The sequence below is a fragment of the Colletotrichum siamense genome (genome assembly GCF_013390195.1).
Source record: "Colletotrichum siamense strain Cg363 chromosome Unknown KSG_Cg363_contig16, whole genome shotgun sequence".
Taxonomy (NCBI): Eukaryota; Fungi; Ascomycota; class Sordariomycetes; order Glomerellales; family Glomerellaceae; genus Colletotrichum; species Colletotrichum siamense.
Window position 1 is genome coordinate 103,396 of NW_023501029.1, and position 12,909 is coordinate 116,304.

At 40.8% G+C, this 12,909-nt stretch overlaps 2 protein-coding genes across 2 annotated transcripts; both read right to left on the bottom strand.

Moving 5' to 3' along the window:
- Positions 1–9,236: 9,236 nt before the first annotated feature.
- On the bottom strand, positions 9,237–9,768 carry CGCS363_v015089 (uncharacterized protein; the record flags this gene model as incomplete). Its single annotated transcript, XM_036646938.1, has 2 exons — positions 9,237–9,605; positions 9,658–9,768. The coding sequence occupies 2 exons, from the start codon at positions 9,766–9,768 to the stop codon at positions 9,237–9,239; spliced, it is 480 nt and encodes a 159-aa protein (XP_036487846.1).
- Positions 9,769–11,413: 1,645 nt separating this feature from the next.
- On the bottom strand, positions 11,414–12,179 carry CGCS363_v015090 (uncharacterized protein; the record flags this gene model as incomplete). Its single annotated transcript, XM_036646939.1, has 3 exons — positions 11,414–11,829; positions 11,891–11,966; positions 12,030–12,179. The coding sequence occupies 3 exons, from the start codon at positions 12,177–12,179 to the stop codon at positions 11,414–11,416; spliced, it is 642 nt and encodes a 213-aa protein (XP_036487835.1).
- Positions 12,180–12,909: the final 730 nt, after the last annotated feature.

A 12,909-nucleotide genomic window follows, 5' to 3' on the forward strand; every position in this document is an offset into this window, starting at 1 on the left:
CTTATATATCTATAGAAGATCTAAGAAGAACTAGATAACTATATCTAATACTAATAATTTAAAGTAATTACCTTATATATAGAAAGATAAGAATATATATATAGAAACCCTATTAGAATTAAATAAATTAACTAAGAACTTAATAAATAGATTTAAGGAAAACCTAATAAGGAAATAATTAAAGAAGAATCTAAAGAAGTAGAACTAGAATACTAATATAACCTCTTAATAAAATAATAACTCTTTAGTATAACTAATAACTAGACTTTTAGAGAAGGTAAAAGTTTACTTTATAACTTAGATAAACCTTATAATATTACTTAATAATATGTTTAAGTAGAGATTACCTATAGTTTCACCTTTAGTATAGATAACTTTAACTTTAGAGAAGAATTTAATAACTAGGAAGATAAGATTAAGTAACTCTTAAAGTACTAAGAAATTAATATACTCTAAGATAAATAATAGCACTATTTCTATAGTATCTTAGTAGATTAGTGAGACTAAGATTATACCTCTTAGCTATATATAGAAGATTATCCTACTCTATAAAGTAACTATTAATAATATTAAACCCTCTTTTAGTCCTAATATTTCTATAATAAGTATAAGGAATATATAGGAGATAAGTATAACTACTAATTCTACTTTAGAAGACTTAATAATAAACCTATTAAGAATATCTATATTATATATATTATAATTAGATAGATTATAATAGCTTTTAACAGAAGGATTACTACCTTTTAACTAAGCTTATAGTTTCCTATAAGATACTAATATAATAATAATATGAAATAGGATAAATATTAGTGCGATAAATGCTAAGTTTATTATTAAGATAAAGCTTATATATAGAGAATTATAAAAAATAGACTAAGACCTCTATAAGTTAGAATTTATAAGAATAGCCTTACTAAGGTAGTATAGGAAGGAAAATAAATCACTTATTTAGGATAATTAGAGTAGTTAAAAAACTAGACTTATTTACTAATAATAGATTATAATAGGTAATAAGGAAAAGATCTATCTATTAGATATTATAAGGATATAAGAAGAACTTAGAACTTAAAGTTACTATTAATAAATAAATAATACTTATGCTAATTAATAATAAAGCTAAAGCAAATTTTATTACCCCCTAAGTTATTAATAAGCTAGAAGTATAATAGAGAGGAAAAGAATAACTATACTTTTTATATATAGTAGAAGGAGAAGAATTTAAGTATAAAGGAGGTACTATCTATAATAAGATTACGCTCCTTAAGATAAGTTACTTAGATTAAAAAGAAAGAATCTAATTTAATATTACTAATATAAGGATATATAATATAGTACTAGGATTATTTTAGCTATAAATAAATAATTTATAGATAGACTAAAGTAAAAGCTAACTTTAGTAGGACTATAATAGTTTAGTTACTAAGTAGCTTTATAGAATATAAGCCTTAAATAAACTAATATAATAAGAAATAGTAAAATAATATATCTACTACTTTAAAGTAAAAGAAGCTATATTATAATAATTAATAATAGAGGATCTTAAGAATAATCTATTTCTGTTTATTTTAGAAGAATATAGAGTTTATAAGAAACTCTTTATAGCTAAATTAGAAACTAAACTACTAGAACACACTAGCTTTAACTATAAAATCCCTCTTAAGGAAGGAAAAGAACTATAATTTAATAAAATCTATAGCTTTAACCTAATAGAAATAGAAGCTTTAGATAAATACTTTAAAGAAAACCTTAAGAAAGGCTATATCTAACCTTTAACTTTATTAATAGGAAGTTTAATCCTATTTATATTAAAAAAGAATAGAAAGCTATAACTATGCGTTAATTATTATATACTTAACAAAATAATAATTAAAAATTACTACTTACTACTACTTATTAATAAAATAAAGAGACTCCTCTATAGAGCTAACTAATTTATAGCCCTTAACCTTAAAGGTACTTATAACTTAATTAGGATAAAGCAAAGAAAAGAATAGAAGACCACCTTTAGGATATATAAAGGATATTTTGAGTACCTTATTATACCTTTTAGTCTTATTAATGCTCCTATAATATTTTAGAATATAATTAATTTAGTCTTATATAAATATATTAATATTTATATAGTTATTTATTTAGATAATATCTTTATATTCTTATTAATACTTAAATAATATAAAGAAGATATTTATTATATCTTATAAGCTTTTTAGAAAGCTAAGCTTCTTATTAAACTTAAGAAAAGCGAATTCTACACCTAGAAAGTGGAATATTTTAGATTTATTATTACCCCTAGAGAAGTTTAAATATTAGAAAATAAAATTAAAGCTATTAAAGAATAGTTAGTACCTAAGAATTTTAAGGAAGTCTAAGGATTTTTAGGTTTTATTAACTTTTACTAAAAATTTATTAAAAGCTATAGTAAAATTAATATAGCTTTTACTAACTTTAGCTATAAAGATACCCCTTTTATATAGGAGGAACCCTAATAAATAGCTTTTTAGAAGATTAAGGACCTTATTAGCAGTAAATTAGTCCTAATAATATTAGACCCTACTAAGTAGTTTAAAGTAGAACTAAACTCCTTAGATTATACTTTTAGAGCGTAGTTATTATAATAGGACTTAGAAGGAAAGCTATATCTATATACCTTCTTCTCTTAGAAACTCTATAGACTTAAGCTTAACTATTAAATTTATAATAAAGAACTTATAGTAATAATTAAAGCTTTTAAGGAATAGAGACTTAAACTTTTAGGAATAGTTTATAAAGTACTTATATATTTAAACTATAAAAACCTCTTATACTTTACTACTTCTAAGGTGTTAAATAAATAATAAGTTAGATAGTTAGAATTTCTTTCTAAGTTTAATTTCTAAATTATTTATTAAAAAAGATTAGATAATAGTAAAGCTAATACTTTTAGCTAATAATTAAACTATAACATCTTAATACCTAAAGAAACCTAAGTGATCCTTAAAGAAAATAATAATAGAGACTTAATACTAGGCGCAAATGCCAGGATCAGCAGCAAACGCGTCCACATCGTCGAGCGAGAGGCTTTGCCGAAGCAGGCGGGCAGCCTCCGCGCTGTCGCCGCTGAGGTTAGCCTCTAGGACCTCGAGGCAGGACCTGGCTATAGCCATCTGGTCCCTAGGGCTCTGCATATTGAAGGGCGTCGTCTTGCTGATCGCCGCAAGCCTGGCCCTGTGGTTGGTATCGATCTTGGTGTCTTGGGGCGTGCCTCGGGCAAAGCCTTGCGGCATGAGATCCCATGGATCGGGCAGGATGGAACACATCGTGAAGGAATCTGGGTGGTTTGCTTGTAGGGTGAGGAATGGGCTCGAGGCTTGGCGCGAGCGGCGTCTTAAGTACGTGGCCAAGACAAGCTTTTCCGTGGCAGAAGACCTTGTGAAGCCATCTCTGGTACGTGTCTCGCTCGCAGCGTGAGTCACGCGGGCGAGGCTGTTAACCTTGCTGGCAACGAAGCCATCGTCAACGAGGCTGACAGCCACAATGGTATGGCGAGTTGGGGTCGGCGCGGGCAGTTATTCCGGACCCTTGGGTACGTATACTGCGAAGCTACTGGACTGGGCACTGACCGAGGTGCTTTTACTGCTTTTCCCCTACTGTGAAAACCCCTACTGGGTGGGCTCGAAACTTCCTCAACAATAGAGACTTAATACTAGTAACTAAACTCTTAATAATAGCTAGATAATTTAGTATTAGCCTACTTAGTAAACTAGATAATAAAGTAATTATAGAGTTTTATGCTTAACTTATATATAGTTACTAAGGAATTATAAAAACCTAGAAATAACTATAATAGTAATATAGAGAAAAGGTTATTAGAGAATATATAGTAAAAGTAATTAAGAACTATAAAGTTTACTTTAAAAGTAAACCTACTTAATATTAACTTTATAGTATATTATAACCTTTATTTATACTATAAATTACTTAGTAATCTATATCACTTAACTTTATTATTAAGTTACTAAAGTCTTAAGAACCCCTTATAGGAGTACACTTTAATAGTATTCTTATTATTATAGACTAACTTATAAAGTATACTTATTTTATCCTATATAAAGAATTAAGTAACGTTAAAGAATATACTTATATATTTCTTAAATATATTATTACTAATTATAGAATACTTAAGGAAATTATATTAGATAGAGATAAGATATTTACTTCTAAATTCTAGAAGTTAATTATATTATAACTTAGTATTAAGTAAGTAATATTTATTATATTTTACCTATAAACTAATAGATAAATAGAATAAATTAACTAAATCCTTAAAATATATCTCTATACTTATATTAATTATAACTAAGATAATTAGGTTATATTACTACTAATAGCTTAGTTTACTTATAATAATATAATTAGAGAAAATACTAAGAAATTCCCTTTCTACCTTAACTATAGATTTAAACCTACTACTTATAGAGAACTTTAAGTAGGACTAGCTGTAGTAAAAGCTATTACCTCAGTGCGATAAATTAAGGATATCTAAGAAAACGTATATAAAGAACTTAAATTTATATAATAATAAATAACTTAATTTAGTAATAAATAAAGGATTAAAGGATTAACCTTAAAAGAGGGAGATAGCGCCTATTTTATATAGTAAAACATTAAAATAAAATAACTAAGTAATAAACTTAACTTTAAAAAACTTAGACCTTTTAGAATTTTATAAGTTATTTTACTAGTTAACTATAAGCTTAAACTCCTAGATATTATAAAGTATTATTTAGTATTTTATATCTTACTATTTAAACTAGCTTTATAAGGATTATAAATAAGTAATATTATTATTATAGAAAATAATAAGCTAGAGTATAAAGTTAAATATATTATTAACTATCTAAAAGAACCTAAAGGATATTAGTACCTTATTAAGTAGAAAGGATATAGATATAAAGATAATACTTAGGAACTTATAAAAAACTTTGCTAATATAACTAATAAACTTACTATTTATTAGTAATAATACTAAGAATAGGAAACTATACTAGCATTAGTAATACCTACTAGTTAAATAAATATTAACAGCTACTAATAAATTAGGTACCTATATAAATACGTTAGACTACTAATAGAAGTAGATTAACTAAGATAAAGAAAACTACTTATTTAATTAAGAACCTTAGAATATAACTAAGACTCCCCTAATAAAAAATTAGGAGTACTAAGATTTTAATTAAGAATTAAATCTAGGTTTATTACACTAAAACTACTTATAGACTGAACCTCTAGTATAGAAGAATTTATAGAAAGGACCTTAAGAGCTTTACCTTCCTCTATAATTACTAATATCTCTTTATAACCTTTTTTTTAAAAATTATTCTCTTTACTTTATAAATATAATCTAACTTTACTAGCGTTTTATTTACTTCTATTTATACTTTTTATAGTACCTCTATTCTTTTATAAAATAATTCTTCTATCTCTTCTTCTTTATTATCTAGATAATAAGACTCTACTATTAATTACTCTATTATAAGATAAGTTAGCTAAAGAAGAAAACTAAGTATATACTATTTATACTAGCAAATTATATTATTAGAGGTATTATAAGAATAATAAGTACTACTAATAGCGATATACTCTCTATAAACTAAGGACCTTAGTAGTATTTTGCAGTAAAGCCTTTTTAAGTAATAGCGATAATAAGGTATAACCTTAAAACTATTTTTAGCAATATTAAGAGAATAATAATAGCGATAAAGTGTAGAAATTATAGGATTTTTAATAATACGACCTAATATAATATTAGTATTATAAGTAAAAAATAGGAAGTATGATTAATAGATCCCTAACTTAGGATTAATAACCTACTTATATTAAGTCTTAAGGATAAGACCTTTAGAGAGGGGACCTAATATTATAACTTATTATATATAGATAAATAGTTAACTAACCTACTTAGGTAATAAGTAGCTATAATAGGATATTTATACTATAAGATCATAGGAGTAGTAGGATCTTAATTAGAATAGAAAAACTATAGTATAAGTTATATAATAATAAAATAAAACTAAGTAGATAGTATAGATTATTAAGCGTTTAGTAAGGGTTACTAAATACTTATTAGTAATTACTAAGTATTTATTAATATTAAGTTAGGAATTAGTAACTAAATAAAAGAACTATTTAAGATTTATATATAGTATAACCTTAAGCTTAGCTTATAGTTAGACTTTTATAGCTCTTTAGTAATTAACTTAGTATTTATCCTTAGAATACTTTTAGCTTACCTTCACTATAAATCACTTATTAAGCCTAAAACTAATCACTTTAGCTTCTAAAAACCTGATCTACTATAACCTACGACCTTCGACCTAGACTATAACCCAGTATACTATTAGAACGTATTAATCCCCAGCTTCTGTTAGCAGACCCTACTATTGGATAGCTAACCATAACAACGGTGCACCGAAGTCCAACCAGACTCACGCCAACGATGAAACCGCACGCTTCCCTTCCAGGTCCGTTTGAATGGGATAAGCAACACCACAGAAAGAGTATTTGTGCGAGAGGGCAACCATCTTCTGTGTCGCTGCGGGGAAAATTGACGATACTCTATCTAACCGCCCCCTCTAAATGCCCAGGCGGTCAATCCGCCAACCAGTTCCGCTGGCGAGCGATGCGCCCACGGGTTCGTTGATTTGTCCCGTGGAAGCCTGTGATGTCGCGCGCTCACGTCGATTGGCTTATCGGAGGAGAAAGACGGGGCTTTCATATTTTTTGATTGGAACGGACTGCAGAGGCAGGTTGGCTGGACTGGACGCGATCGGAGAACACCGAAATATGGACGGGAAGATGGTGCACGATGTCTGCCCGCCCTTCACCGATCCTGACCGAGACTGGTGGTGGGTCTGCAGTGAATAACCGAGATTTCATCTGGGGATGCAGGCATCTACCGCAGTGTACCTTAAGGTATCCACTGAAGGTAGTGACGATGAAAGGCAGTCACGTGAGATGTTCCCGCGCCTACATATGACGCAAATTCCTCACCACAAACTGTGCAGCTCCTGCCCTCTCCTGCATTCCATTAGCTGAGGAAGCACCCTCTCGACGACGACGCCTTCGCTTTCGATCGAGGAGTCACTGGCGACGCCGGCGCCAGCACAGAAACCACGACTGTCATCGCAAATACCACTAGTGAGAGCCAGCTCTCCGACCAGGCTCAGCCCTCTGGCGCTCCGCTTTGCAAAGAGTCGAACGACAGCAATCAGCAGCAGCGCAAAGGCACCGAGCCGCAGCACGACGGTCAACACCAGCGGCTTTCATGATCAGACGAGGCATGGGTCTGTCGAGCAACTTGCTGCAAAAGCTCGAAGATCAAGCCGCAAGCAGAGAGGGCCCTTACAGAGCGAAGTCGACGAATTCCAAGCAGATCAGCGACATTGAGCGGCCACAGGCATTCGAAGCGCCAACCTGGTTGATGCAGCCACCACGAGGACAGAAGAGCGCGTTGCATCACTGCAGGTGGCCTGCAAACGTGTTGGACAGGCCTTGGCCATTCTAGAGAGTGGCGTTTCGGATGATTCAGGCATACTTTCCTGGAATCAGGGTGGTTTACCATAGATATGTCTATCGATGAGAATCAAAGATGTTGTCCGCACCCGTGGTGGTGTTTATGGCGGGGGTGCAATCTCTGTGTTGTTGTGTTGGTTGGCGTTCTGGACTAGGACGGCTGCGTGTGCGGCGGTTCTAGCGCTGTTAGTGGATACATACCTACCGATTTTAGCGGCTTGAATCGGTAGGTACCGAGCCACTGTAAGGTAGTTACAGCAGGTCAGGCGCTGTGGCGGCCAGTGCACAGACTGCCTGCGGAGACCAGCTACTGTGGTCAACCAGCTGCGATTTTCAGCAAAGAGACACCCGACCAGGCGGGGATGAGGGGGTTTCCGTACCACAGAAGGCAAAACAAAAAATGGAACACGCTGCTTGTTGGCTGCGTCGTCTGCTCGTCTGCCACCAAAAATCACGCTGCGTCATCATCGAGTTGGAACCCGACATGCCGGAATGTGTGCCAACTTCAAGTGCAGGAATCCTGTAATCTCCGTGATGGCAATGGTCCCTTGAGTGGTCGGCACCGGGCAAAAGGGCAAAAGGGCAAAAATGGTCCCCGGAGGAGCCGGCCGCCATCAGGGGACCAGGTGGGCTGGAGCCGCGGCAATCGCATAACGACGACGGAGAGACTGCAAGTGACAGCTGGTGCCTTCCCTAACCCCGTCTTTCGTCTTCCTCTCGCAGTCTTTGGGCATGGAGAACATCCGAGCTGGAGATGGACACCGCTCCAGGTACTTGGGGCTGGCAGGGACCAAATGAGTGTGGCAGCGACTCCACCCGTGGTAACGACTCCACCGACGGCAGCGACTCCACCGACGGCAACGACTCCACTAACGGCAACGACTCCACCGACGGCAGCGACGTATTCTATCCATAGCAGCGACTCCACTGACGGCAGCGACTCCACTGACGGCAACGACTCCACCGACGGCAGCGACTCCACGGTAGCGACTCCACGGCAGCGACTCTCTCTATTCGGGGACTTCTGACGTGGTGCAAACCCAGTCTGACCTTCACTGCATGAACCGCCCCGTCTCGTGGACCACTGTCATACGTCTTGAAACACAGTGCACACCACCCGGCCAGCCTCATCTCACGGTTTTCTTGGCGTGGCGAGGTGGCGGCGTGGGTAGGTGATGAAGTAGTCTCTTGTTGGGACACTCACCTCACCACTGTAGCCGAGCAAACTCCGGCGGTGGGGCACCAGCCACGGTGACTGCAACCACCAATGTGGTCTGTCCAGCATGGGCACCCCCGTGGGATGAAGGGAAGTCGTCAAGCCATTCTTGTCAACCTCCTTTCCGCTCGGTTGGAAGCGCCAACGGACTCGGCTTCCAAGTTCTGTCAACCCATCTTTGCAATCCCGAGGCCCTCTGAAACAGTCACAGCAGAGGAACATTGGAAATGTCCTGTCTGAAAAGCGCAATCGGATTGAGAGACAGAATACTGCAAATACAGCTAGCAACTTCATGATGATACCGAATGAATCAAAACGCCTTCCAGACAACCACCAAGGTTTCTCCTCCACCCTGCTGTTTCCTTAGCATGCAACGATAGTGCTCGCCCTCTGCGGATGTTGGACACTCGCCGTCCCCTTGCCCGCCCATGGCTTTCCTACCCATACTAAAGCAGTAGCTACAACATCAGAGCTCAACCGACTGGCTACGACTCGAATGTATTCCCTTGTCTTCTTGCTCGTCGACAATATCGACGACTCTGTTGGCAGAGTCGACGAGAAAGTCCACCTCATCCAACAGCGCTCCATCGATCGACGCGGGCACCCCGAGCGCCGCGAGCCTCCGGGCCAGGCTGATAATCTCCTCCATTTTCTCATCGTCGCTCAGGTCGTCAGGCTGAACTTGTTGGTGGCTTTTCGGGTCTGCCGGCTTGAAGTTGGGTATCTGAGACTTCTTGTGGCCGCAATCACTCTCGAACTCGAAATCAAGGGTTCGGGATTCGTCGTCGTCGGACGATTGGCCGGTGCCGTAGAGGTTGTGAATTTGGGTTTCGTCCTGCCAAGACATTGACCGTTAGCTGGGCCGTTAACACTTTGGGAATACTTACTGGACTTTGGCATTCAGCTGGACTGCCGGAGATCGGACTGGCGCCTCTCACGGGGGACCAGGGACGGGAGGCGATACCACTGGCGGTCGCGCCATTGCGTCGGTCCGTCATGCTGCTTGCGGGTTCCTTACGGGTGGACGTGCTCTAAATGCATACGGCAGTCTGATGCGCGATTTCAGGAGCTCGCTGAATTTGTGGTATTTTTGAACAGTAACTGTCTGGATGCGGTCGTTGCGGCTGGCTCGTATGGCCTTCGAGCGTGGTGTGTGGTGCAGTGCGTGTTTGGTCTGGGTCTGCGGAGGTGGGTCAATGGAGGAAGCCGCATCAACGACCACTCCTTCCTTTTCAAAACACTACTTCAAGGCATCAGCAGGCGAGACTGCGCGACAGCGGGAGGGCAGGTGCCTCGGACCCCACCAGTGTTCATGTCGCGTCACGTCACACTTCAAAATTTCGCTGACGCTCCTTCTTTTGGCAGTTGCATTGAACGGTCCTGCCTCCGGCACAGTTCGAGTGCGAGTGGAACTGGAACTCACGGTTGGCCATCACCTCACGTCTGTAGACTTCCCACCGCCCGTTTCTCCCAGTTAAACAATTCCACCAATTGCGAAAAGCAGCCCCCGCGTCCTGTAGGTCTTGAGGGTCCGTCATCAAAACGATGTGGTCCTGACAACTTGGAATCGGGGCCGTTGCTTCGTTGAACGGACGGCTCGGGACGATCCACATCTCGACATGAACTTGTCCAGTCAGCCACTGTGGAATCACTGCCAAGGTGGCTTCACTGCGACCGTTTGAATGTCAACTCGGTCCCAAAGCAAGCCCTTCATCCTCGACCGTGACCATGCCCATATCCATACCTGATGCTGCTGAGTCCATCCCTGAACAAGTGTGGATGCACAGGTCTGCAAGCACAAATTTGCACGACAAATCTGCATCCGCAAGTGTGGAACGGCAAGTCATGCTCACTGCCTGATTAGGACTCATTATCAGCTATGATTCGTTGAACCTGCACCACCGCAAGCCACCTCACCTTGCGTCATTTTGTCTCCAAGAACGGTCAAGGGTTCAATGCCGATTCAGCAGTGGCTCGGCCATTGAGGCCTCTAAGAGAGGCTCTTGCGGGGCAAGACTTGCAGCATCATGTTCGCAGCATCATCGCTTGGTAAACCTCTGGAATCTGGAGCTCGTTGGTGCTGTCGAGTTGGTTCCTCCCGATTTTACCACCAAAAATCGGGAGGTACCTTATCCACTAAGCGCACTGTACAGAGGGTACCTCCCGATTTTACCGCTATAAATCGGGAGGTGCCCACTAAACGCACTGCACAGAGGGTACCTCCCGATTTTACCACTAGAAATCGGGAGGTATCCACTAAGCGCACTGTACAGAGGGTACCTCCCGATTTTACCACTAAAAATCGGGAGGTATCCAGTAAACGTACCTCCCGATTCTAGCTCCGAAATTGGGAGGTACCCCCACTAGGCGCGCTGGGGCCCGCTGCTGGGCCGTCAACACACCCATCAAGGTGGCCGGCCCCAAGGCTGCATTTCCTCATTGCATTGCGCCCGTCCTGTGTGTTTGAGGCGAAGCACCAAGTTCACCAAGCATTAAGGTCAGGATGCAAGACACGGTTGACAATTGCTAATTTGTTGCAAGAATCTCAAAATCTGGCCATGGTGACACTTGCGCTGCCGTTCGGCACTATCGAAATCTCCTCACAATTTATGGTGCAAAACCTCCGACAGGACACCGACAGCCTCAAAATGATTCCCGCGCCTGGGACAGCCACCTCCTGCCACGTGAAAGAAAACTCCGCAGCAGCTCGATCGATGCGCGGAGTGCGCAGAGGATGGCATCATACGCTTGACGACTGTCCTGGCACCAAAACTCGGCCCAGTCGTCAGCGGGGCTGTTTGGCCGTTCCTCGACCAGCAGCCAGGACGGAGGACTGGTATCGTAGCTCGAGCGGCAGTCATCACAGTCGACGCCACAGTCTGCGGCTCGCGGGCGCCAGGCCGAGAGCTCTACCGTCTCCAGCAGTTGTTCTTCTTCGTCTCGGTATCTTTGGAGATGTCCTTGCTTGGTCGGTCTCGGGGCGCGCGCATATCGTGAGTATTGTCTCGGGGTTGCAGCATGTATGGTCGAGCGGTCCGTCTCGAACACGCGGTACGAATCTGCGTCGAGCATAGGTCAGTACTGGCTGTTCGTCGACAAATTCATAAGCCGAAGACTTACCTGCGACGCGTGAAGGCTGTCCGCCACCTCCCGCATTCTCTCTCGACGGGAACGGGCACCCTGAGGCCTTCCCAGCCTGCTAGGTCGAGTCGAATTCATAGGGCCCCGCTGCTGAGATGGTTTGGAAGCCATAGGGTACGTGAGTCTGGCGGCTGTAGGCCGAGTCGTCGGGCAGGTCGGTTGTAGACCGGCTGAGGCGGGGCGGAGCGGAGGCAGACTTGGCTGGGGCGTGGAGGTGCTCGGAGCGCCAAGCAGGGTCGAGAAAAAGCGAGCGATAGGGGGCAAACATTGTCTTGAGTTGGCGGCGCAATTTGCCTGGAGCTTTTGTTGGTAGACTCTGTCGCAAGGCTGGCGTGGACTCCGTGACGGTTGCTGTCGGTCAAAATCGAGGGATGGATGGCGTGTTGAATCGAAAAGGCGTAAACTTTGGCAAAGACAGACGGGGACAAGTCAGTGTGTCTCGGCCTGGCCTAAAATCTCCTACCGACGGGGGAGCTTTTGTGTTCCGCAGAAAACTCCTGCTGGACTGGGCCACCAAGTAGGCAAGTCCGTATGGACCCATCTACCTGCCTTGCCTCACCTAGGTACCTTGTGGTACGTACCTCGGCAGGAGATGGCAGCAACCAAATGAGGCCACGCACTTGGGAGTCGTCAAGAGCAAGACCTCAGAATACGGGTCGAAGACTTTGTGCGAGCATTTCTTTGATGCTGCGACGAATTCTCTCGCACAAAGGCGCAACGATGAAATGACCACCGCCAGTCTGCTTTGTTCAATCATGAGCCAGATCGGGGTACTTCTTTTTCGCCCCGGGTCAATGATAATGCTCCGTTGCACATTTGTCTGCCCATGGCAAGCCAACCCAATGTGTGACGTGCCCTGAACGCCAACGGAGCTGCACAATCCTGCCACAGGCCCGGCGGAATTTCGAACATCCCTGCCGCCTTCAGGATCTCGCCACAGTTTGCAACAGTCATCATGGCCGGCGAAGAGATCCACAAGATTCTCATGCATCAACACG